This window comes from Ostrea edulis, chromosome 3 (assembly GCF_947568905.1).
Source record: "Ostrea edulis chromosome 3, xbOstEdul1.1, whole genome shotgun sequence".
NCBI classification, from domain to species: Eukaryota; Metazoa; Mollusca; class Bivalvia; order Ostreida; family Ostreidae; genus Ostrea; species Ostrea edulis.
In genome coordinates this window covers 52,766,557-52,791,917 of record NC_079166.1, presented here as the reverse complement: position 1 = coordinate 52,791,917, position 25,361 = coordinate 52,766,557, and the positions used below count along the sequence as shown (strand labels likewise).

The 25,361-nt window shown below is 35.7% G+C and overlaps 1 protein-coding gene and 1 non-coding gene across 14 annotated transcripts in view; one reads left to right on the top strand and one right to left on the bottom strand.

Annotated features, from left to right (window-relative positions):
* Positions 1–4,840: 4,840 nt before the first annotated feature.
* On the bottom strand, positions 4,841–4,912 carry Trnad-guc (transfer RNA aspartic acid (anticodon GUC)). The gene has a single exon. It is a non-coding gene; the product is annotated as a tRNA-Asp (tRNA).
* A 42-nt stretch (positions 4,913–4,954) lies between these two features.
* LOC125673309 (USP6 N-terminal-like protein) overlaps positions 4,955–25,361 on the top strand; it is a 70,488-nt gene continuing 50,081 nt past the window's right edge. For 2 of the 13 annotated variants that reach the window (XM_056158106.1, XM_048909841.2), the window contains exons 1-2: positions 4,955–5,160; positions 8,475–8,570. In XM_056158106.1, coding sequence (XP_056014081.1) covers positions 8,564–8,570 — 7 coding nt within the window. In that variant the 5' untranslated portion in view covers positions 4,955–5,160; positions 8,475–8,563. Of the gene's footprint in view, positions 5,274–8,474; positions 8,571–17,146; positions 17,309–25,361 lie in introns of those variants that run through there. The other 11 variants (XM_056158105.1, XM_048909842.2, XM_056158110.1 and 8 more) reach the window with 9 other exon arrangements.

Sequence of the window (25,361 nt, the reverse complement as noted above, 5' to 3'; positions counted from 1 at the left end):
AGGGTTTCTGTGGACGTAGTGTTTGTGTAACGATGGTATCCCAAACAGAAGCTGACACATAGCTAGTCTACCCCCCTTCTCTCTCTCCCTTTCTCTCAATCATTGACTAAATGAGTAATTATTGTCATACGTATGAAACACTATTGCCATGCCATATTATTTCATCTATATTATTGCTACAGTTTTACACACATCTCTCTCTCTCTCTCTCTCTCTCTCTCTCTCTCTCTCTCTCTCTCTCTTTATAAATATAAAACTGTGATAAATTATAAATAGCTCAATAACTCTCTCTCTCTCTCTCTCTCTCTCTCCCTCTCTCTCTCTCCCTCTCCCTCTCTCTCTCTCTAAATATAAAGCCGTGATAAATTATAAATAGAAATATCGCAATAACTTATTTATGCTTTTTTACTATTGTTTGATTTCTGATTGTGTAATTTATAATCCATGTGGTATCTCAAACAGAAGCATTTTTTTTAAACTACTGTAACATTTTTAGGCATGGGCAATATAACCATTATACATGTTGATGTGCTGCGCCAATAAAGAATAACTTATGTTTGTTTGTTGTTTTTTTAATTATTATTATTGTTTGATTTCTGATTGTTTAATCTATAATACATGTATAAAGATGGAGAGAGAAAATACGGTGATAATTTGCATTGTGTGGGGGACATTAGAAATTAAAATATTCTAGGTGCGAGTCAATGCTATCAAAACTCAGGTATACTGGGGCTTTCCTCAAGATCTGAAGACTGCCGGTCATCATTAGCCATGATTGTTATCAAAACATCTTTCTCAGGTAGCTGTAGACCATGGTCTCTGCAAACGTCAATCAACCTAAGCTCTATTGTTAAAAGTTTGATTGACCAGCGGCTTATCATTGATCACCACACAGGTAAAATTTGGGGGCGTTAACTTAAAGTTGGGTCTTTAAGCAAACGTGAATCTACACTACGTAAGGAAGCCTTCAAGTAAATTTCCACTTTTCTGACTCGGTTGTTCTTGATAAGAAGATTTTTAAATGAACCCACGCTATTTTTTGTGTTTTCTTAATTGTCTCCCCTTTGAATGGAGCATAACCCTTCATTTGAACAAACTTGAATCTTCTTTACCCAAGGATGATTTTACCTAGTTTGATTGAAATTGGCGCAGTGCTTCTGGAGAAGATGATAATGCGAAAAGTTTACAGACGGACAACGGAGAAAATGTGATAAGAAAAATCACACCTGGGTTGAAAGCTCTTTCAACTCCAGTGAAGTAAAACATTAGTTCTTAATGAATATTTTGTGGAAGGGAAAAAAATACACACACACACACACACACACACACACACACACACACACACACACACACACACACACACACACACACACACACACACACACACACACACACACACACACACACAAGGCAGCATATGTGTTATGGATTTTAGTGTGATTCGACTATTTCTCTAAGTCAAAATGTTCAGTTTCTTGTCAACGTTTTGAGGTCATCTGAGTAAACTTAGGTGACCTATTGTCACCGGTCGTCGTGGTGAGTCGTCCGTTAACAATTTTACATTTTTAACTTCTTTTCGAAAATTACAAGGCCAATCATTACTATTTTTGATTTGAAGATAAGAGAATATAAGTGCATGGTTATGATGTTCATGAAACCTCGACTAAAATTGTGAAATTCATGGCCCTTGGGTGAGGGCCTCAGGTCCTAGGGCGAAGCCAATATGACCATATAGTGAAAATGTATTAAATCTTTGAATTCAAAATCTTCTCTACTGTCATATACATTTGAAAAAAAAACCCCAACTAAATGCATGTTTATGATATCCACGAAACCCTCTGCCTAAAATGCGAAATTCATGGGTCAGGGGTTCAGGTGCCTAGGAGGAGTAAACATCCCCTGTCGACCGGTCACACCCGCTGTGAGCCCTATATCTTGATCAGGTAAACGGAGTTATCCGCAGTCAAAATCATTGTTCCAAGAGCGTCCAAACATTAGTCATATCTTAACATTAAAAATTGACCCCGATCAAAATTAGATTAGTAATGGGGTCAATTTTTAAAGCTGTATGACCCGATGTTCATGTATTATTTTTGTACATAATTACTTTAAAGCAGATTAATTACTTTACAGTTATTAACTTTCCTTTAATTACATGCTTGAAAATATCTGCATGTAAAAGAAAACAGTGCGAATATTATTTAGAAAGTAAATATAGTGGGTACATATATAAATCATCCCATAATAGACGTCTATAAATAGACCCACACTCGTCAGGGGAATCCCAACATGATGTATTAACTCATACGCAACTGTCTAGTTTTAAGGCTGAAAGAGCGTAAAACAACGAATTACTAAGCGGTATTTGATATTTTTATTTCTATTAAACTTATGGTACGGTACTGTTATAACAAAATACACAGCTTTACACAGATAAGACCACCGATGATCTGAAAGTTTGAACTGGTCACGTGACTGTCACTTGAAATGGCAGAGTGACGCGGTTATTTGTAAACATCGATTTAAAATCAAATAATTTGGGTTAAAACAGGTGAAATAATTTATGATATGTCGTACAGTCTCATAACTACATACATGCGATGATTTAATAGCGTTTTTACGAGATGGAAAAAAATATTGTAATTCGGACCAACCGCTACTCTAATGTTTATATAAATTTACCGTCTCCTCCTTCGTTTCTCTATTATTGGAGTTAAGGTTCTCTGGGTATAACTTTGTCGAGATAAGAATAAGGGCATTATACTGTCCAAGTAAAGAAATTTTCAACTCAATATCTAAATTCATATGTACAGTACATGTATAAAATTGTAAAATCCTTTGCTCGATGTAGAGACAGGAATATGCAAAAAGAGAGATGTTGCGATTTAGGCAAATGAAATCGCTCCCAAACGTGGTAGAAATCGAAATTAATTCTGATAATCATTATAAGGGAGCAATAGAAAGTATACTATTGCAATTAGATATTCATCTCGTAAATCCCCTAATTAATGCATTATGTACAAATAGAATGATGAAACAAGGGATTTTTTGGGGGGCGGTGGTTAGCAAATAAATTTATTTCTGACTTCCGTCTAACTAACTGAGATAAAGAATTGCACAAAAACATTTTTATATCCGCACTTTCCAAAGAAATTGTTGTGACCCTGGTCCGTCTGCCACCCTTTCTTCTCCCTCAAACTCCCTTGATTAAAAGCAGTAACAGATTGATGTTTTGGAATATGATAGGTGTGTCCTGTAGATGTGTAATAAGGTGTTGGAACTTTGAATTTTAGCCTGTGGGCCAAATGGGATCGTAAAATTCTACAAAAATCTGGTTCCCAGAACTCCTAAATATTTTACGCAGTACTTAGCCAAATTATCCTTAGGAAGATGTTTGTTGGTGTCTTGTAGATGTGCAGTAAGTTTTTGAAATTTTCATTTTCAATCTGATGGCCAATGGGGTGGAAATAATATGGTTAATGCATTTTGTCATGTGCAACAATACCGGTAATATATTTGCTTTAGAGGGATGAAATTATTTAAAGACATTTGAACAATAAAAAAAATGGTGGGGGTAGGGATGACCCTAGGTTGCTTGCCCATCAAAAGTCTCAATGCATCTTGATATATAAATATATATTCTTTTCTCGTATATATAATTTTTCATAAAATTTTCTGAACCAAAGATTTTTGAGGATTGCTCCTTTGGGCTGAAACAATACGCCCCCTTCACGATACGATACATATTGCAATACTTATGCCACGATTCAATACTTTCAATACAATGCAATTTACAGAAGAAACCAATAATGACATTGAAGAAAAAATTATCAAGATTCAAAATCATAATTTTAAAAGCAAAACTGCCAAACGGTTAGATGCCTGTTCACTGTAGTTTAAACCGATATAGTTTAACCTCAAGGCAAACAACAGTTTGAACATTATTTGACGCTATTTTGTCCCTCATGCAGGTAGAAATAATATGTACTGGCCGAGACTGATGTATTTTACTGAACCCGTTTGTAATAAACGTATCGAACCGAAAATCGAGGCAATGAATGGAATATTGAAATTAGCATTTACATTGAACAGTATCGATATTTCGATGAATCGTTTTGAACAGTCCTATAATGCTCCTGAGTACATTGGTCAATGAATGATTCTTTGTTTTATGTTTGATAAAAGGTGTTGAATTGAACCTTTCAGTATATTTTGTAATGTTTGAAAATCCCAGATTATCTAGAATAGAAAATATTTTCCTAGTCCAAGTATTGTAATCACTTGTGGATTGGTAAAGTTTAAAAGCCAAATTTGAATCAGAAGTTATCAGGAGATTCATTATCTAATACCTCAGAGTAAAATTTCGGACCAAAGTGGTAGTCTATCAAGTTCTGCTAGACAACCAGTATTGGATATTTTGCAGTGAACTTCGAGGATATCTTTAATAAATTTTAAGTGAAAATTTTTCATATTTGAAATATCTGTGAATGAGATATCCACTCCCCATATTTCACCACAATAAAAAAAAGTCTCTCTAAAAGTTTACATGGGTTATCAATACCAATGATTCTTTTCATTTGAAAACATGCTTTTCTAGATTTTTCAATAAGCATAGCTGTTGCTACGTTAAACCTTGATATTTGTAATATAGAGTTGAAATACTTCAATTGATGTTTAGGTTTAATTCAAACACAAAATTGTACACAAAATACTGGTAAACTTGTAGCGCTGCACATGAATGAATGAGACAGGAATTAAATTAACTAAAATAATAAAATAAAAGCCCAACCATTACATTATCATTTTTCAGTTCGGGAATTATTTATAAGGGAAAAAAATCCTCCCCGGCGGGGAATTGAACCCCGGTCTCCCGCGTGACAGGCGGGGATACTGACCACTATACTACCGAGGATTGATGTTTACTTAGTGGAATATTATTGAACAGATTAACATTATAAAGACACTTTACAGTTCTTAAACTGCATTATCTATAGACTGCAAAGAAATACATCAGTTAATCAATTCCCAAAGAGTTTGTTATATTCGTTTCCCTGTTTCATACACGATGGGATTATCCTTCGTCATTATACGAAACTAAACCTGAAAGGTGGTTTTCTCAAAGTCACGTGATCATCACGAAAGGAGTTTCCTGTTTTCGGGGTACGGTAATTTTTTTTCCAGTTTCTGCTACTGTTTGTTTGTAAATACTTACGGACAAGTGGAACAGTGTGACTATTTATGTGACACAATCTTACAACAATCTGTAAAATATAGTAAGTACCATGTGCAAGTGTAAAAACGACTTGCTATGATGTCCAGAAGTGTCCCTTTGATTTATATTTTTATAGTTTATTGTATACCATGGTATCATTCTGATTAATTTATGTATATTACCTTTGTTTAAAGTTGTACATGGATCGTATGATCGAAGCTCTGTTTGCTCTGTTCAGTGTTTGATTTTGCATTGTCTTCTATTTATTTCGGTAGTGTGCACATAAAATTTATAAAACATAGTAATCAGTAGTAATAGGGCCTAGTTAGACCAATAAATGTGACGTTTGTCACATTCTAGTTTGATGTTAATTTATATCTTGTGATCAGTCACTCAGACCATCAGAAATGTTTTAATAGCTTGAGAATCTATTTTGCAGGAAAATAACAGAAAAATTCAAACTCCTTCAACAGAAGGTTTACTCCCTATAAGTGATTCTGGCTAAAGTATCAAGTTTACAAAGTACTTGTATATGACTGAACAGATAAACATGTGCATCACTTTATCAATTTGTACTGGCCAAAATATGCTAACTTCATAACAAACCTGGTAATATACTCCATGTTCTTTTGAAGAAACACAGATAGGCTACTATGCACCTGAAATATCATGAAAAATTGTATATTATTGAAAAACATCATGTATGACCTGAAAATTAAATCAATAATGAGAACATTTCAGGGACTGTATTATTCCTTCGCAAAAAATATGTTTTCAATTCCTGCATAGCTTAGCAGGACGAGTGTCTGTAGAGCTATTGTCATGTTCCCTGCCCGGTGTCAGTGGTGGCTTCAACTGACACTTCAAGAGAAAACTTTTAACCTTGGCTATATCTTTTTGAACCGAGGGATGTGTGTGTATGTGTGTGTGTGATATTTCACATAAATAGATTTCTCATGACCAGGCCTTTCATTTGGTACCAATAGTTTTGACCTAGTGTCCTTTTCAAAGTCTAACTTTTGCTATATCTTTTGAACCAAGGGGGATAGGGCTTTGACATTTTACATTTATAAGGATGCCTCATGACCAGGCCTCTCTTAAAAACTTTTGCTATATCTGTGGAATCAAGGGAATGACTAGGCCTTTCATTTGGTACCAATACTTTTGACTCATCAACCTTTTAACCAAGTGGCTTCTCAGTCAGCTATGTTGTTTTCTGACAATTCTTGTTGAGGTAACACAAGCACAGTTTTCACAAATACTGTTAAGCCCACCCAAACATTTAGAATCTTACTTGTAAACTTTGAGCAAAAATGTGTGCTGCACAAGCCAGAAAAAACAATGCTTCATAAAAAAAGTTAAACCATGAATTTGAACTTCCAAAAACAGACTAAAAAGATCAATAGAACTGGTGATTACAAACGATGTTGCTGTTATTGTGCAAGTCACTGTGTCTAGTTATTGATGAAAATTCAGCATCTTAAAAAATCCAACTTGACCCTCTCCAACCAATCTTAAATTAGTACATACATGTAATTTAATTAAATGCATTATACAAATTTCAAGGTACATTTTGAAGACAAATTGCTTCCAGACCATCCTAAAGCTGAATTCATAAAATGTTGATTGCTTTAATTAAAGAGTTGGAATACAGTTGGAGTGTATTAATTTTGTTATGTTGTAAATATATTTGCCAATTTACGTTAAAGAGAAAACGAGACATGACTTACTTGACTTAATTCCTTCTCTCCTCGTGGAGAATAGGGCCATGAACAAGTCCTCTCCATTTACTTCTATCCTGGGCTGATCTTGCTGCCTCTGTCCATGACCCAAAACCTAGTTCTTTCCTCTCTCTTTCTATTGTTCTTCTCCACGTTTCCTTCGGTCTTCCTCTCTTTCTTTTTCCTTCTGGTGTCCAACTAAGGGCTACATATGGGTGTGTTAACGAGACATAGGTGATAAAAATTAGCTGTATATATCCGGGTACATGTATGCAGAGAAGATAAGGCATAGGTGATAAAAAATTAACTGTATATACATGTATTTAGAGAAGATGAGGCATAGGTGATAAAAAATTAGCTGTATGCGTGCCTGCACACTTCTTTGGAAATGTGCTCATATTATTTTGAGTGTATAATACTTACAAATCTATCTCTAGATCTTTGATTAATTTGTGTCTGATGTAATTGATTGACACTATACATAGTCATGGTCCTCAAATAGATGAAGTGTCTGGAGGGCTCGAAATTAGCGAGAAATACTCGCAAATTGCGAGTACATTTAGAAAATAGCGAGTAAAAATAGTGGGCACTCGAAAATCTTAGCGAGTAGTAATCTACAAACCAAGATCGTATCGTATCCGTTTTATACGGTGATGAACTATTCGGTTTTCTTTAACTTGCACTCAGAATCATACAAACGCTTACATAAACGACCGATTAAATAACTGTTTCTATCCGGATTTTTCTTTTATGATTTTTTGAGAAACTCGGCATCAAACAAATGCTTTAGAGGTCGGTCATCGCGTTATGATGAAAAATATAGACTTGTGCTACGAGTCCTGTTCACTTATAGGTGTGATTAAATTGAATTCCAAGTATGAGGTTTTTGTTATTCATTTATCTAAAAAGAAATCGGAGTCTATGTTTTACAAAGTCTTCCGGTAGTCAATTTTATCATAATGTCCTATCTACATTAATTAATTCTCGGGTTGTAGTGATGACACGAGTGCACTGCTCAATGCTCACCGCGTAGATGATTATCAAAAAAAGTTCAAGGGACTCGTGATCGTGCTGCTTGTAAACCATGAGTTCGGGATTCGCTTTGAAAAATCACTAGTGACACCCCTGATGTGGCGTGAAATTGGAAGACTTTGGATTTAGACAGGTCTTCGTTAAACAGGTTGTGGATTAGAGGTGTGATGGTTAAGAGACCTAAACATTGCACCATATGACTTACGTAACTTAGTGTCTTGTCCAAATGATGCCTGTTGATCCACTAAGCTCAGTAATGATGGGGAAAATAATTGATTTTAAAAAAGCATGAAAAAGAGCACTGCTTCATTATTTTTAATTTAGCTTGTAGGTTTTCATTTTAGCCTGTGGATTTTTTACCCACAGGCTAAAATTAGCTTGTGGTAGAAAAAGTTCATTTCGACCCCTGAGTGTCTGTAAGAAGCACACAAAGATAGATATATCAAAATAAATACATATAGAGAGATTTTTTTGAATAAATAGATGATTTCTTTGCATTGACTTTGCAGGATGGATATTGACCAAACCTAACCATGCTAACAGTAATGGTGTAAGGGAAGCAGATGGATATTTTCTTAAGGTTCATCTTTTTATTTTCATGATGAGTAAGTATTGGTAGATTATGAATCACCATTGTTTAATTCAATTTTTTTTTATAAATCAGGATTTCAAATTAATTGGATATACCTGTACATGTATGCACAGGAAACATATATGCAAATTAACATTAATGCTGTATTAAAGATGATCTATCTTCATAGAGATACAAATCAATTAAGACCCTTTGAAATACTGTGTACATTTACAAGTCTTTCCTATAACTAGTGATGAAACGATTGTTGCCGACAATTGATTGTTGATCGTTTTTGGCTTGTCGATTCTGATTATCGATTCCATTTTTCATAATTGGTTGTCACCCGAACACAAACCCACAATAAATGAATCAACTACATATACATCAATTAGTATATTTGAAAAGGGAGAAGGCTTCCGATATCATTTATCATCATGGATATTGAACAATCATGAAGTTGATAACTAATTCAAGATTCCTCTGACTCTTATCCCAGCTTTTATATTGTGACATGTCACATGGGGGGTGGGGGATGCGGGTGGGGAGTCAGAGTGAACTCCATTATGAAAAGTGGGAATTCAGCGACACCAGCTAGTGTCACTGCTTTGCCTATCATTTACAACTTTATTTCGCGGATCTGGAAAGGATTCAGTTATCGGATGAGTATTCTACTTTGACGTTGATTGGAATTTTGTGTATTTGTCTGCTGGTGTCATGTGCAAAGAACTCGAATGGCAAGGAGGCAACCAAAGTCAAAGTGATGCTTCATATGTCAGTGTTACGGCTTTTTACATGGCAATAGCATCGTATTAGTCATGATTAACTTGTAGAACAATCATCCGATAACTGAATACCTCGCGTCTTGAATAGTAGATCTTGGAAATAAAGTTGCAAAGGTACATGCAGGCAATGCAGCGACACTAGCTGGTGTCGCTGAATTCCCACTATTTCATATGGAGTCTGCTCTGACACTCCCCCGCACGTTTCACGATATAAAAGCGGGGGATAGAGTCGGATTAGTTGATAACTTGCATATATTCCTACCCAGTGAAAGCCAAGTGGGACGTCTGGAAACTTTTGGGTTTCTTAAAACTAAAGCCAATCTGGATGTTATGGCTAGAAAAAAAAACCACCCATTTTATTCCTCGTTAATATTGAGTTTCTCAATAAAATATGCTTAAATTTAAAATTCCTTGTTAATAGGCTAGTAGATGTTTGTATGTTGCACATATATCCATAAAACTAAAAAGAAAAGAAATAACCCCAAAAAGAATAACCATTAAATGTTTATTATTTTTTGGGTTATTTCTTTTCTTACCAATATAATTGGTAGTTAATGAATTTTATTAACTACCAATTATATCGGTCATTGATCAATACAGTTCTTCCGATTTTGACCCGATTATCAATTAGGCCTAAAATAAAATATTGTTTGTTTGCAGTTGCCAACTGACCCACCTAAAATATACCCCACCCAATTTTTTTTTCAGCTATTCATCAATTTTTTGTTTGTTTTTGTGTTGTTGTTTTTAGCTCACCTGAACCGAAGGTTCAAGTGAGCTATTCTGATCACATTTTGTCCGGCGTCCGTCTGTCTTTCTGTCCGTCTGTCTGTAAACTTTTCACATTTTCGACTTCTTCTCCAGAACCACTGGGCCAATTTCAACCTAACTTGGCCAAAAGCATCCTTGGGTGAAGGGCTTTCAAGTTTGTTCAAATGAAGGGCCATGTCCCTTTCAAAGGGGAGATAATCACAAAAATGCAAAAATAGGGTGGGGTCATTTAAAAATCTTCTTCTCAAGAACCACTGGGCCAGAAGAGCTGAAATTTACCTGAAAGCTTCCTGACATAATGCCGATTCAAGTTTGTTCAAATCATGGGCCCCGGGGGTTGGATGGGGCCACAATAGGGGATCAAAGTTTTACATACAAATATATAGGAAAAATCTTTAAAAATCTTCTTCTCAAGAACCACTGAGTCAGAAAAGCTGATTTTTACATGAAAACTTCCTGACATAGTGCAGATTCAAGTTTGTTCAAATCATGGCCCCCGGGGATAGGATGGGCCCCCAAGGGGGGATCAAAGTTTTGCACACAAATATATAGGGAAAAACTTTAAAAATCTTCTTCTCAAGAACCACTAAGCCAGAAAAGCTGAGATTTACATGAAAGCTTCCTGACATAATGCAGATTCAAGTTTGTTCAAATCATGGGCCCCTGGGGTTGGATGGGGCCACAATAGGGGATCAAATTTTTACATACAAATATATAGGAAAAATCTTTAAAAATCTTCTCAAGAACCACTGAGCCAGAAAAGCTGATTTTTACATAACATAGTGCAGATTCAAGTTTGTTCAAATCATGGCCCCCGGGGATAAGATGGGGCCCCAAGGGGGGGATCAAAGTTTTACACACAAATATATAGGGAAAAACTTTAAAAATCTTCTTCTCAAGAACCACTAAGCCAGAAAAGCTGAATTTTACATGAAAACTTTCTGACATAGTGCAGATTCAAGTTTGTTCAAATCATGGCCCCCGGGGATAAGATGGGGCCCCAAGGGGGGGGGGGGATCAAAGTTTTACACACAAATATATAGGGAAAAACTTTAAAAATCTTCTTCTCAAGAACCACTAAGCCAGAAAAGCTGAGATTTACATGAAAGCTTCCTGACATAGTGCAGATTCAAGTTTGTTCAAATCATGGCCCCCGGGGATAAGATGGGGCCCCAAGGGGGGGATCAAAGTTTTACACACAAATATATAGGGAAAAACTTTAAAAATCTTCTTCTCAAGAACCACTAAGCCAGAAAAGCTGAGATTTACATGAAAGCTTCCTGACATAATGCAGATTCAAGTTTGTTCAAATCATGGGCTCCGGGGGTTGGATGGGGCCACAATAGGGGATCAAAGTTTTACATACAAATATATAGGAAAAATCTTCTTCTCAAGAACCACTGAGCCAGAAAAGCTGATTTTTACATGAAAACTTTCTGACATAGTGCAGATTCAAGTTTCTTCAAATCATGGGCTCCGGGGGTAGGATGGGGCCACAAGGGGGATCAAAGTTTTACATACAAATATATAGTTAAAATCTTTTTCTCAATAACCACTGAGTCAGAAAAGCTGATATTTACAAGAAAACTTTCTGACATAGTGCAGATTCAAGTTTGTTCAAATCATGGTCCCCAGGGGGTAGGATGGGGCCACAAGTGGGGGGGGGGGGGGGGGTCAAAGTTTTACATACAAATATAGAAAAAAGCTTTAAAAGAACCATTGGGCCAAAGAAGTTGACATTTACATGAAAGCTTTCTGACATAGTGTAGATTCAAGTTTGCAAAGGGTAGTTTGGGCCATAATAGGGACCAAGGTTTTACATGCAAATATATATGGAAAGTCTTCAGATATGGGCCAAGGTGACTCAGGTGAGCGATGTGGCCCATGGACCTCTTGTTTGTTTTTTTCTCTTTTGATGTTTTCAATTTTCTGGATATCGAAACTTAATTTTTCTGTTAGAGTTTATATTGTCATTTAAGCGCTTGAATCAAATGTAGTGTGCAGTTACATATTAAAAGTGAAACTCAAGTTAAATGTTATTTATTTCTAAAAAAAATATCCTACCTACCTACCCACTCAAAAAAGGTGAGTCGGCAACTGCAAACAAAGATTTTTTAAAGATTAGCCTTATGGAATTTTTACGGTTATTCAACACTACCTATAACTTGTCAACAGTAATTTGAACTGAGTTATACCTGAACATACTGGACAAACATATTTCTTTTGTACCTTACAGATAAATTAAGATTTTATCTGATCACTGATGAAGCCATCTTTATAATCATTTCATGGTTTGATGTATGGATGTTTATGTTTTTAAGATTATCATTAATGCAATTTATTGTTTTGCTGTCAACACCATGACTGACATATGTAATTACAGAAATGGAAAGGGAGTTAGAATATATGTAGTAAATGTACTATTATCAAGTAAGACAGTTTTTCCCAATTATCGAAGGTATTAAATGGAAAAGTCAAGAAATTGGAGTAGGACAAGTAAGAATTGGTACTGGCTGGTAAATATTGTAGGTTTACAGGGCATATGGTGAAAAAAAATTGTTGTTGTGAAGAGTCACAGTGCAATTTTCCTTCAACTTTTTAATCAAGAAAGTTTTATATATATGCACATGTATTTTTATTATCTTCTGCATATATCTTAATACAATGATTATCTATTAAAAGGAAATTGTGATTTTAAAGTTTTAGCAGTTTTGATCACCTTTGTCAGCATCAGACACCATCTGTAGTGTGTTAAGAATTGAACATTTTTAACTTCTAGATTCGGATTTTTTTCAAATTTGGTTTGAAGCATCTTTGAGATGGGGGGGGGGGGGGGGGGGGGGGGGGGGGGGGGGGGGGGCATACATTGTAAATTTCAGGACTCCTAGACCACAATTTACAAAGGTTTTCTGCACATTTTGAGCATCAGCAAAAAAGTTATGTTTCCGCAAAGAAATACACGACTATTGCTGTACCCAAGCATTATGTTTCCGGTATTGTCCTGTTGTGAAAAGTTCAACTCGTGTGATTATAAGATCTGATGTGTGCACGCAGAATCTTAAGACTAGGTTTCCACCACAAATTTGGGCAGAAACTCCAGATGTTGGGGAAAGCGCATTTCAAATGGACCAGAGTCATATCATGCCTATATCAATTCCCCACACCCAGATATATTTGTATTCATTAGTGATGAAACGATTGTTGATCGTTTTTGGCTCTTAGATTCCGATTATCGATTCTATTTTTCATAATCGATTGTCGCCTGTACACTAATCAATATCTAATCCAAGATTCATCTGACTGTTAATCCCGCTTTTATATCGAGACATGTGCAGGGAAGAGTCAGACATTGAAAATTTGGAAATCAGTGACACCAGCTAGTGTGTATACTGCACATATCCATAAAACTAAATAGAAGTAACTCCAAAAATAATAAATATTATCTACATGTAAATACCGATTATATCGATCATTGATCGATACAGTTCTTCCAATTATGACCGATTATTGATTATGAAAAATTTCCAATTTTTCAACACTAGTATTCATGGACGTGTTGCAAAAACTCCAAACGACAACTTACATCAAAATCATGTCTCTTGACAGCAACAGCAACAGTACACAAAAGTGGCAAAGATGAACTTGACTTTTTGTGTACAGAATATGCGAAATATATGAAACTTGAAGTATCCCAAATTGAAGGACTGTTGCGTACAAATGTGGTGCCTGAACAAACACATGGTAATAAGATGTTCAGGCACCAAATTGATACACATGCAGTTTAGATCGTTTTATGTTGTGCTACCTAGAATTAAGAATGAATGTTTAGCCTAGTATTTTTTGCAGTGCTGTATGTTGTATTGTTAGAATTTTAATATAATATGCCATAGAAATGCTATGTTTTTTGTAATCCTGGTAACAATACTTTGTATTTACCTGTAATCCAGGTAAGATATTTACGGAATCATAATGCTGTATTTTTTGTAATCCAGGTAAGATATTTATGGAATCATAATGCTGTATTTTTTGTAATCCAGGTAAGATATTTACGGAATCATAATGCTGTATTTTTTGCAGAATAGTTAAAAAAAAGATTGCGGAATCAGCTTTTTTTTTTATTGTGGAAACATAATATCAATTTGCAGAAATGGGGTGGGCCATTTACAAAATGAACAACTTGTGTTTTGCAATTTATTTTATTCTTTACATTGATTAATAGTACAAGTTCTATTGTAAAACAGAGTCCTGGGGGCCTTGAGAGCATAACAAAAACTGCCAAATATGTACTAATTTTCTAAAATCTTATTTGCAACTGCACATCTGTAAGAAAAACTAAATGCATATTGGTCTACCACAGAAAATTTGTCGTTGAAAAAACAGCAAGGATGATTTCGTTACGAAAGTTCTTACGTTACTATTATCATTCATTTCCGTTACTATCATCCTCGCTGTTTTTTCAATGACGAATTTTCTGTTCATATGAGCCGTATAAAAGATAAAATAACACCTGATCGTAATTGTTGCTAGTGTACGATATTTCTTGCCTACATATCATCAGGGGTCGAAATTAACTTTTTCTACCACAGGCTAATTTTAGCCTGTGGGTAAAAAATCCACAGGCTAAAATGAAAACCTACAAGCTAAAATGAAAATAATGAAGCAGTGCTCTTTTTATATATATATATATTCAATCAGTGATTTTCCCCATCATTAATGAGCCTAGTGGGTCAACAGGCAGCGTTTGGACAAGACACTAAGTTACGTAAGTCATATGGTGCAATGTCTAGGTCTCTTGATTATCGCACCTCTAACAGTCTAATCCACGACTTGTTTACCGCAGGTCTAGATCCAGTCTTCCAATTTCATGCCACATCAGGGTTGTCACTAGTGATTTTTTAAAGTGAATACAGGACTCGTGGTTTTATAAGCAGCACGATCACGAGTCCTATGACTTTTTTGATAATCGTCTACGCGGTGAGAAATGCACCCGTGTCGTCACTACAACCCGACCTCAATATGACAATGGCATTCTCATGATTCTGATAAAAATAACTACCGGAAGACTTGGTAAAACATAGATTCCGATATTTTTTTGTAGATAAATGAATAACAAAAACATCATACTTGGAATTATTCAATTTAATCACCCCTATTGGTGAACAGGACTCGTGGCACATGTCGATATGCGATGTCCAATTTCTAAAGCATTTGTTTGACTCCGAGTTTCTTAAAAAATCATAAAAGAAAAATCCGGATAAAAACGGTTATTGAAATCGGTCGTTCATGTAAGCGTTTGTATGATTCAGAGTGCAAGTTTGAGAAAAGCGAATAGCGCATCACCGTATAAAACGGATACGATACGATCATAGTTTGTAAATCACCACTCGCTAAGATTTTCGAGTGTCCATTATTTTTACTAGCTATTTTTCAAATGTACTCGCATTTTGCGAGTATTTCTCGCTAATTTCGACCCCTGATATCATTCGCAAATAAACAATACAAATAGATAAGATAAGTAAACGTGGTCTTTCCGGAATTTCCTTCCGCCATCTTGGGATGATAGTAATGATCGTTACTATCATCAGTTTAATACCAGTGTCTACCAAAATTGTAAATTTTTCGATCCCCGGGGTATATAGTGCTATTGATACTAAAATGAAACTTAATACATGATTCTTATCTATAAAAAAAAAAGTGAAACTAAATGGATATTTAGAAAGAGCAGGTAGTGCTTTACCAAAATTGTATTAAATTTCATAATCCCAGGGATAGGGGTTTTGGTATCAGGGTGGGACCAAAATGGTTGGTGATTAAATGTGTTAACAATTGAACATTTTAAAATTCTTTTTGATAACTACCATTCCAATTCTTTTCAAATTTGGTATGAAGCATCTTTGGGATGGTGGTTACATAAATTGCACCCATTGGGCTTTAGGGGCAGGCAAAATTGAATAATATTAAAAAATCTTCTCTACAACTGCAGAAACTAAATGCATATTTATGTAGAACAAGAGGGCCTATACTAAAATTGTAAATTTCATGATCCTGGGGTAGCTGCTTCAGTCTGATTCTGAGGTGGGGTCAAACTTATAATATAGTGTAATATGTGTAAAAATATTTCTTAAAAAATCTTCACTAATACTATAGATACTATTAAATTGAAAGTAAATAGATAATTAGAAAGAGCAGGTAGTCCTTAACCAAAAGTGTAAATTTCATGATCCTAGGGGTAGGAGTTTTGGTATCAGTGTGGGGCCAAAATGGTCACTCATTAAATGTGTTCACATCAAAGGGCAGAACTCTGCTTGCAAAAATTTGAACAAATGATTGAATAAATGAATACCGACAAAAAATGCTAATAAATGCTATATGTAATACTACCGATGATATATATTGTTCATTGGAATGTTGGTGTGAAGAATTGTTCAGTTAAGTACATTATAAACTTCTAATAAAGTCTTTATGTAGAGGTGTGAGAGATACATAAAGTATGAATTAAATGGTAATTAAATCAGCATATCAAATATTTGGTTAATCTAATAATTTTCCTGAGAAATGGGCTATTGGATTAAACAGAACCCTTTGTATAAATTAAAACTACAAGGAATACACTGTAAACATGAATTTGTTATAAGCATGTTCGCTGTGACCAGTGTTACTGTAACAGTTCAGTTGTAAAACGTACTGTTAAATCACACTCTTAGGAGTTCTGTATTCTGTTACAACAACAATTATGGATGGTTTACACATTTTGAAGTTTTGAAGCCATCCATTGCAAAGGAGCATCCGGTCATGTTCAGTATAAGTACTACAAATGTACTTAAAAGTAGAAATAAATCATATTCACACATTTCTTTGTATATCCTTGTTTGAATTTTGTGCAGGTGTATCTCTGGTGTGTACTGCTTATTAAGGTAGAATGTCCTTAATATATGACTTCATTTGGGTGTTGACATTAAAGTTGTACGCCTACTGATCCAGATTTATATACCAAACCTGTTTTATTGGTGTAAATAAAATTTCCTATGTAGGGTTTGTGGAACATGTCCAGGTATGTTTGTTGATATCGTAATCACTGTGATGTGTCGCTCTTCTATAATAAGTATGCTTTCTAAGGAACAATGATTTTTACACCAGGATGCATATATCTGTCCATGGCTTTAATGTGAATTATAAATGCACTTTAGTAATGGAAGAAATTCACCAGAAATGTATGGTAAATAAGATGTTTTTATGCTTATACCAACCGTTTTACATTTACTTCAATTTTTAAACATAGAATTGTGACATGATGTGTGTTGCTTACATTTAATATATAGAAATAATTACATTAGCTGTATCTTACGTTTAATATATAGAAATAATTACATTGCTGTATCTTACGTTTAATATATAGAAATAATTACATTGCTGTATCTTACGTTTAATATATAGAAATAATTACATTGCTGTATCTTACGTTTAATATATAGAAATAATTACATTGCTGTATCTTACGTTTAATATATAGAAATAATTACATTGCTGTATCTTACATTTAATATATAGAAATAATTACATTAGCTGTGTCTTACGTTTAATATATAGAAATAATTACATTAGCTGTGTCTTACGTTTAATATATAGAAATAATTACATTAGCTGTGTCTTACGTTTAATATATAGAAATAATTACATTAGCTGTGTCTTACGTTTATGTATTTTTCACCCCTTTTACTTTTTTCTGACATTGGAGCTGTTATTTATAAACCTTTGCAATGTTTTTATTGGTTAAGGTCATAAAATATTTTACACTCAAATTTATCCATATTCCATTTTATTCAGTAACTAGACAACTAAAAGCAGGTTTGGAGTTGCAATTGATTTCAATGTTGCACAAAGCAGCTCAATTAATGTTGCACAACGTACCATACCATGCCTTTAGAGCAGATATCAACAGCAGAGTTAAACAAATGATGTTCATGAGCAGCTAGACTACGTGTGATGTCCGCAGCACACTTCAGCTGATTGCATCATCGTTGTCAATGATTCACAACAGCATCAGTACTAGCATCTGCCTTTCCTGGGATTCGCAGAATATCAGATCACACTGTTCACGGTTGACTGTGAAATTGGGGTTAGAGCGCACAGACCAGGCTTGGAGGTTATAAAACTTCTACCGTACTCAAACTCAGCCATATTTTATTTTGAGAACAACTCTGAGCAAGCTCTGAATCATACTCAAAAAATCTTGAGCATGTACTTCATTTGAGTATTAGAATGATTTTATAAAACTTTTATTAACCTTTACTTTTGAGTATGAGTACGATTTAGAGCACGGAGTTCGAGTATGAAAATGTGCTCAAAAGAGTTTTATAACCTCCAGGCCTGTTCATGGAATTGTTCTGACTCTGCAACATGGCTTCAGTGGTCAGACTCATAAGGTATGGCCACAGCAACACTGGAGCGTTTTGTGCAAAATTGCGTTCAGGTCCGAGGTTGACCGGTTTGGAGGGGTAGTGTTATGTTGTGGGCAGTGTTATGTTGTGGGCAATAATATTTTATACAGGCAGTACAGCATTGGTTCACATACAGGATACTTCGACAGCTCAGCAGTATATTGGTGAAGTCATACCGTCAAATGTGATTCCAATAATGCAACATCCTGGAGCAGTATTCCAACATGACAATGCCAGACCACATACTGTTTGTCTAACATGTGATCTTCTGCAAAGACACAATATCCAGATTCTTCTTTGGCCATCCAAATCACCAGATGTGAACTCTATCAAATATGCATGGGACATAAACTGGAAAGGTGCATCCGCCAAAGACAACTGTAGCCTCAGACTCTGCAACAACTGGTCCAAGCTCTGCAGTTAAGAGTGGAACAACCATTCTTGGACAGTTTTTTATGCCCCCTTTCAAAGAAGAGGGGCATATTGCTTTGCACCTGTCGGTAGACCACATGTTGTCTGCTCATTATCTTGAGAACCATTCATTTGACTGTAATGATATTTCATATGTGGGTTGGTTATGAGTAGAAGAGGACCACTATTGATTTTCAAGTTAAAAGGTCAATGGTCAAGAGTCAATCCACTCTGGACAAAGCAAGATACTGTCCGCTCAATATTTTGAGAAACCTTTCCTTGACAGACATTGACTTGGTGCACTGATAGATTGTGAGGAGGAAATGGCGTCTATTGATTTTGAGGTCACTCATGTATTTCGGAATATATAGTATTACTGTATGCTCAATATCTTGAGAACCCTTTGTTTGACAGGCATCAAACTCAGTACACTGGTACATCTTAAGGAGTAGATGACCCCTTTTGATTTTGAGGTCACATGGTCAAAGGTCAAGGGTTAAACTGGACATAGAAATATATTGTCTCCTAAATGGTGCATACATGTGTATAACCCTTTCAATTTTGCACCCTGGGGAGCATATGTTTTACAAACATTTCTTGTTACAGATTAATTACATCCATGGGAAGGAGTTGTCAGGCAGTCACTTTGGTCACCTTGAACTGTAAATGACTTCAATTGTCATTAGTGGTTGTGATACTTTGATTGCTGTCCCATCCTTTACATAATTTTTGTGTTATCAATAAAGCAATTAAAGTATTTCTCATGTCTAAAATGAATAGGAAATTGTATGATGCATTTCTTTTCTTTTTTTCGATCAGCCTGTATATTTTAGAATGCTTAACATTTAAGTTCTACAACTTTTATTAATGTTTCTCATTATCGAATTTTGGCGTGAAGAGATTGTTGATATGGGAGGAAACCCACGTGTCCGAGTGGGTGACCACAATACCCTCTCACATACAATCTATAGATCATGGGGATCTAACTCGGGTCGCAGCATTGAGAAGCAAGTGCGTTAACCATTATGCTACCTGGACACCCATAAGTTAGTACTCTTTGACCTCCGTGTGTATCATGGACTGCAAATGTTTAGATGCCTCCATTTGCTGTCAGCTTGTTCAGAGTCTACTTGCAGGAATTTCTTGTGCCTATAATTTGTGTCAATCATCAGGTGCACTTTTCAATTGGCTTCTTGTTGTATATGTAGTTGTTTACAATTTAAGCAGGGGACTTACTTTAAAGCTTTCTTTTAGATTTATCGCAAGTATAACACTATGAATTTATAGTATTCATCATTGCAATTATTGGTCTGAAATAGATAAAGTGTTACTATTATGCATAGATGACTCCATAGTGCCCCTGTCACTAAGGCAAATTGTTTTATGATCAGAAGAGTTTATCACTCCAACCTGCTTACCTGTTTGGCAATGGTTTTTTTTTTTTGTTTTGCTTACTTTACGACAGGCTATTGGCTATCCTAAGTTAAGTTGTTTTCTTACAATTTACTAAATAATAATGGCTGCCCTCATACTTTTTGATGAAGACAAACCTCCACATCCTCATAAAGATGGCCAGAAGCTTGGCCATTAACAAACATAGAGACATGCAGCTTGAAGCTTGACCGTTAACAAACATAGAGACAGCTAGAAGCTTGACCATTAACAGACATAGAGACAGCTAGAAGCTTGACCATTAACAGACATAGAGACAGCTAGAAGCTTGACCATTAACAGACATAGAGACAGCTAGAAGCTTGACCATTAACAAACATAGAGACAGCTAGAAGCTTGACCATTAACAAACGTAGAGACAGCAAAAGCTTGACCGTTAACAAATGTAGAGACAGCTAGAAGCTTGACCGTTAACAAACATGGAGACAGCTAGAAGCTTGACCATTAACAAACATAGAGACAGCTAGAAGCTTGACCATTAACAGACATAGAGACAGCTAGAAGCTTGACCATGCAATAACAAACGTAGAGACAGCTAGAAGCTTGACCATTAACAAACGTAGAGACAGCTAGAAGCTTGACCATTAACAGACATAGAGACAGCTAGAAGCTTGACCGTTAACAAACATAGAGACAGCTAGAAGCTTGATCGTTAACAAACATAGAGACAACTAGAAGCTTGACCATTAACAGACATAGAGACAGCCAGAAGCTTGACCATTAACAGACTTAGAGACAGCTAGAAGCTTGACCATTAACAGACATAGAGATAGCCTGAGGAGCTTGACCATTAACAGACTTAGAGATAGAGAGAAGCTTGACCATTAACAGACATAGAGATAGAGAGAAGCTTGACCATTAACAGACTTAGAGATAGCCAGGAGCTTGACCATTAACAGACTTAGAGATAGCCAGGAGCTTGACCATTAACAGACATAGAGATAGAGAGAAGCTTGACCATTAACAGACATAGAGACAGCTAGAAGCTTGACCATTAACAGACATAGAGACAGCTAGAAGCTTGACCATTAACAAACATAGAGACAGCTAGAAGCTTGACCATTAACAAACGTAGAGACAGCAAAAGCTTGACCGTTAACAAATGTAGAGACAGCTAGAAGCTTGACCGTTAACAAACATGGAGACAGCTAGAAGCTTGACCATTAACAAACATAGAGACAGCTAGAAGCTTGACCATTAACAGACATAGAGACAGCTTGAGGCTTGACCATTAACAGACATAGAGATAGCCTGAGGAGCTTGACCATTAACAGACATAGAGACAGCTAGAATCTTGACCATTAATAGACATAGAGACAGCTTGAAGCTTGACCATTAACAGACATAGAGATAGCCAGGAGCTTGACCATTAACAGACATAGAGACAGAGAGAAGCTTGACCATTAACAGACATAGAGATAGGGAGAAGCTTGACCATTAACAGACATAGAGACAGCTAGAAGCTTGACCATTAATAGACATAGAGACAGCTTGACCATTAACAGACATAGAGACAGCTTGAAGCTTGACCATTAACAGACATAGAGATAGCCAGGAGCTTGACCATTAACAGACATAGAGACAGAGAGAAGCTTGACCATTAACAGACATAGAGATAGGGAGAAGCTTGACCATTAACAGACATAGAGACAGAGAGAAGCTTGACCATTAACAGACATAGACAGCTAGAAGCTTGACCATTAACAGACATAGAGACAGCCAGAAGCTTGACCATTAACAGACATAGAGACAGCTAGAAGGTTGACCGTTAACAGACATAGACAGCTAGAAGCTTGACCATTAACAGACATAGACAGCTAGAAGCTTGACCTTTAATAGACAGAGATAACCAGGAGCTTGACCATTAACAGACATAGAGACAGCTAGAAGCTTGACCATTAACAGACATAGACAGCTAGAAGCTTGACCTTTAATAGACAGAGATAACCAGGAGCTTGACCATTAACAGACATAGAGACAGCTAGAAGTTTGACCGTTAACAGACAAAGAGACAGCCAGAATCTTGACCATTAACAGACATAGAACGCATTGAATGCTATAAGTTTCCAAAACGTTATTTTTCAGTTGACAGACAAAATAAAGAAATATATATAGACCATGGGCTAGTAAAGGTAATGGGGGACCCCCCTAGGGATTTTTGCAAACAAGTATTTTTTGAAAGTACATAGTCCCTAGATTATAAATCAGGTTGTTTGACATTTCTACGTGGGGGCATTTACGAGTTTTGGGGCAAAAAACATGAAATTTGCAAAAATGATAGCCAAAAACTGGAAAAACTCTTCAGATCCGATATAGATGTCATTGACATTTGCTAACAAGTATTTTTTGAACGAATATAACCCTTTGTTTATATATAAAGTTGTTTGACAATGTGAGGGCATTTACGAGTTTTTGGTTAAAACGTGATTTTTTTCATTAAAAATCAATGAAAAATAGGAAACTCCTTCAGATCCTATATAGATGACATGGACATTTGAAAACAATTATTTTCTGAAAGTCTGTAACCCTTTATCTATAAATCAGATTGTTAACATTGAGACCTTTTAGATTTTGGGGGCAAAAACCAAAAATTCGTAAAAATAATAGCCGAAAACTAGAAAAAACTCTTCAAATCCGATATAGATGTCATTGACATTTACAAACAAGTATTATGTGAACTTATGTAACCCTTTGATTGACAAGATGTTTGACATTAATAATTGGGGATGTTTATGACTTCTGGTGCTAAAACATGATTTTTTTCTTTAAAAATCACCGAAAAGTGGAAAAGTTCTTCAGATCATTTATAAATAATATGGACCTTTGAAAACAATTATTTTTTGAAAGTATGTAACCCTTGAATTATGAAAAAGATTGTTTGACATTAATGCAAGGGGACCTTTTCAAGATTGGGACCAATTCATGAAAGTAATTAAAGTATTGTTTAAAAATGGAAAAACTTCGAGAATCTTACAAACACGATGTGGACATTTGCAAAAATGTATTTTGCATTAAAGAACTTAACCCCTTGTTTAGATATCAAGTTGTTTGACATTAAGGTGAGGTATATGAATTACTGAGTTATTAGTAAGAGATATTCTTACATGCAATATTGATCCAGAATTTGTAATCGCATTGCAAATAGTAGTTTCAAACTCTTGAGTCTGTGAGTAACTTCTACAACCGGCCGCGACAAACTAAGTTGTTAAAACAGGTAGTACAGTTCCATCGCTAAACGCTCAGCATCAGGTGTGGATGTCATCGGAAGTGACCTTAAAAACGGATGTCCCGTGTCGCAGTAGGTGTGTCATGTTAAAAAACCCTCACTGCTCAATGGCCGTAAGCGCCGAGTAAAGGCCTAAATTTGAAGCTCTTCACTGGTCTTGGTGACGTCTCCATATGAGTGAAAAATTCTCGAGAGGGACGTTAAGCAAGGTACAATCAATCAATCTACAGTAAGATAACATGTTTGATAGTGTAATTAACTTAGTACTTCTCGTCAGATGGTGCATAGTCATTTTAAACGTGAGGTGCTTAAGTAATATCCATTTGCCATCCATAGCTGAGACACATATGTCCTGAGAGTATGATTTGGAAAACCTTTTTGCCATTGAAAATAAGATGGATTGTCTGATACGACTTGAGAGAGACATGCAATGAGATATTATATACACATGTATTCAGAGATGATGGAAAGGTGGCCATAGTAAGTTATTGCATGGCAATTTTGTGGCAGTCAGAAATCTGCCTTTTGATTATCATAGCAGATTCTTTGACTTGACGCAAATGCAGACTCAATTCATTAGCAACACATGCAGATTGTATAAGTTTGCCTTTGGAGTTTTCCGAAATTCAATTTTGCTACCAAATTTTCTTTGTGTTGTTTATTTAGGTTTCAAGTTTTGTAATCAGTTATATGAATCGGGATAAATGACAAGTATCTCTCTCTCTTAGCTTTGTCATACTTTCAACCACATAATTCTACACGATATTTATCTCCATATATTTGGATAAAGTCAAATACCTTTCCATGTTGCTCAAGAATTATATCAATTTTAGGTTCTGACTTGTTTAGATCATCGGACTTAGTGTATGTTTTTCTACAGGTTGGATAAAACATTCCCCCCTTTAGCAACCAAATCAATATACTGAACTTTACTTATAGTTGTCCCTTGGGTATCTAGGTTAGAAGGGATAGGTCCTCGGTACCTTTTGCTTTTCGTAAGAGGCAAATAATGGGGCAAGAAAACCATTGTCCCGTGGGAATCCAGATTAGAATAGGTCCTCAGTACCCCTTTGCTTATTGTAATAGGTGACTAAATGGGGCGGTCCTTTGGATGAGATCGCAAAAACTGAGGTCTCGTTTCACAGCAGGTGTGGCATGATAAAGACCCCTCCCTGCTCAATGGCCGTAAGCGCCGAGCATATAGGCTTAAATTTTGCAGCCCTTCATCGGCAATGGTGACGCTTCCATATGAGTGAAAAATTCTCGAGCAGTACGTTAAACAATATACAATCAACCAACTAATTTATTGTGTTATAGTCACTTTTATTGTATGCAGAGTTTTTTAAATGGCTTCTACTGTTTTTGTCACACACTTTAATTAACAAGTTTGTGTTTTTTCCTTGTACTTGAGTTTCTTCATTACAGAACAGACATTTATGGGCGGGGAAAAGTGTCGATAGTGAACACAGGTTGAGTGAACGTCTCTTAGTCTTACAGTTCACTTGACTCAGCGCAACTTCGTCAATGCTCAAGTTTTACTCCTAGTAACTAATTAATATTTGTAAATTATTATAACACCAGCGATTGAAACCATGCAAGGCACCATTTAAAGCTAGTAAACAATCTATGCCTCTATTATTCTTGGGACTCTGTCTTATGTGACATCTTTATAAGTAAGCTGAAGATTGAAAAGGTGTTCAATATTACATATGACAATATATTTATCTATTTTACAATTGTAG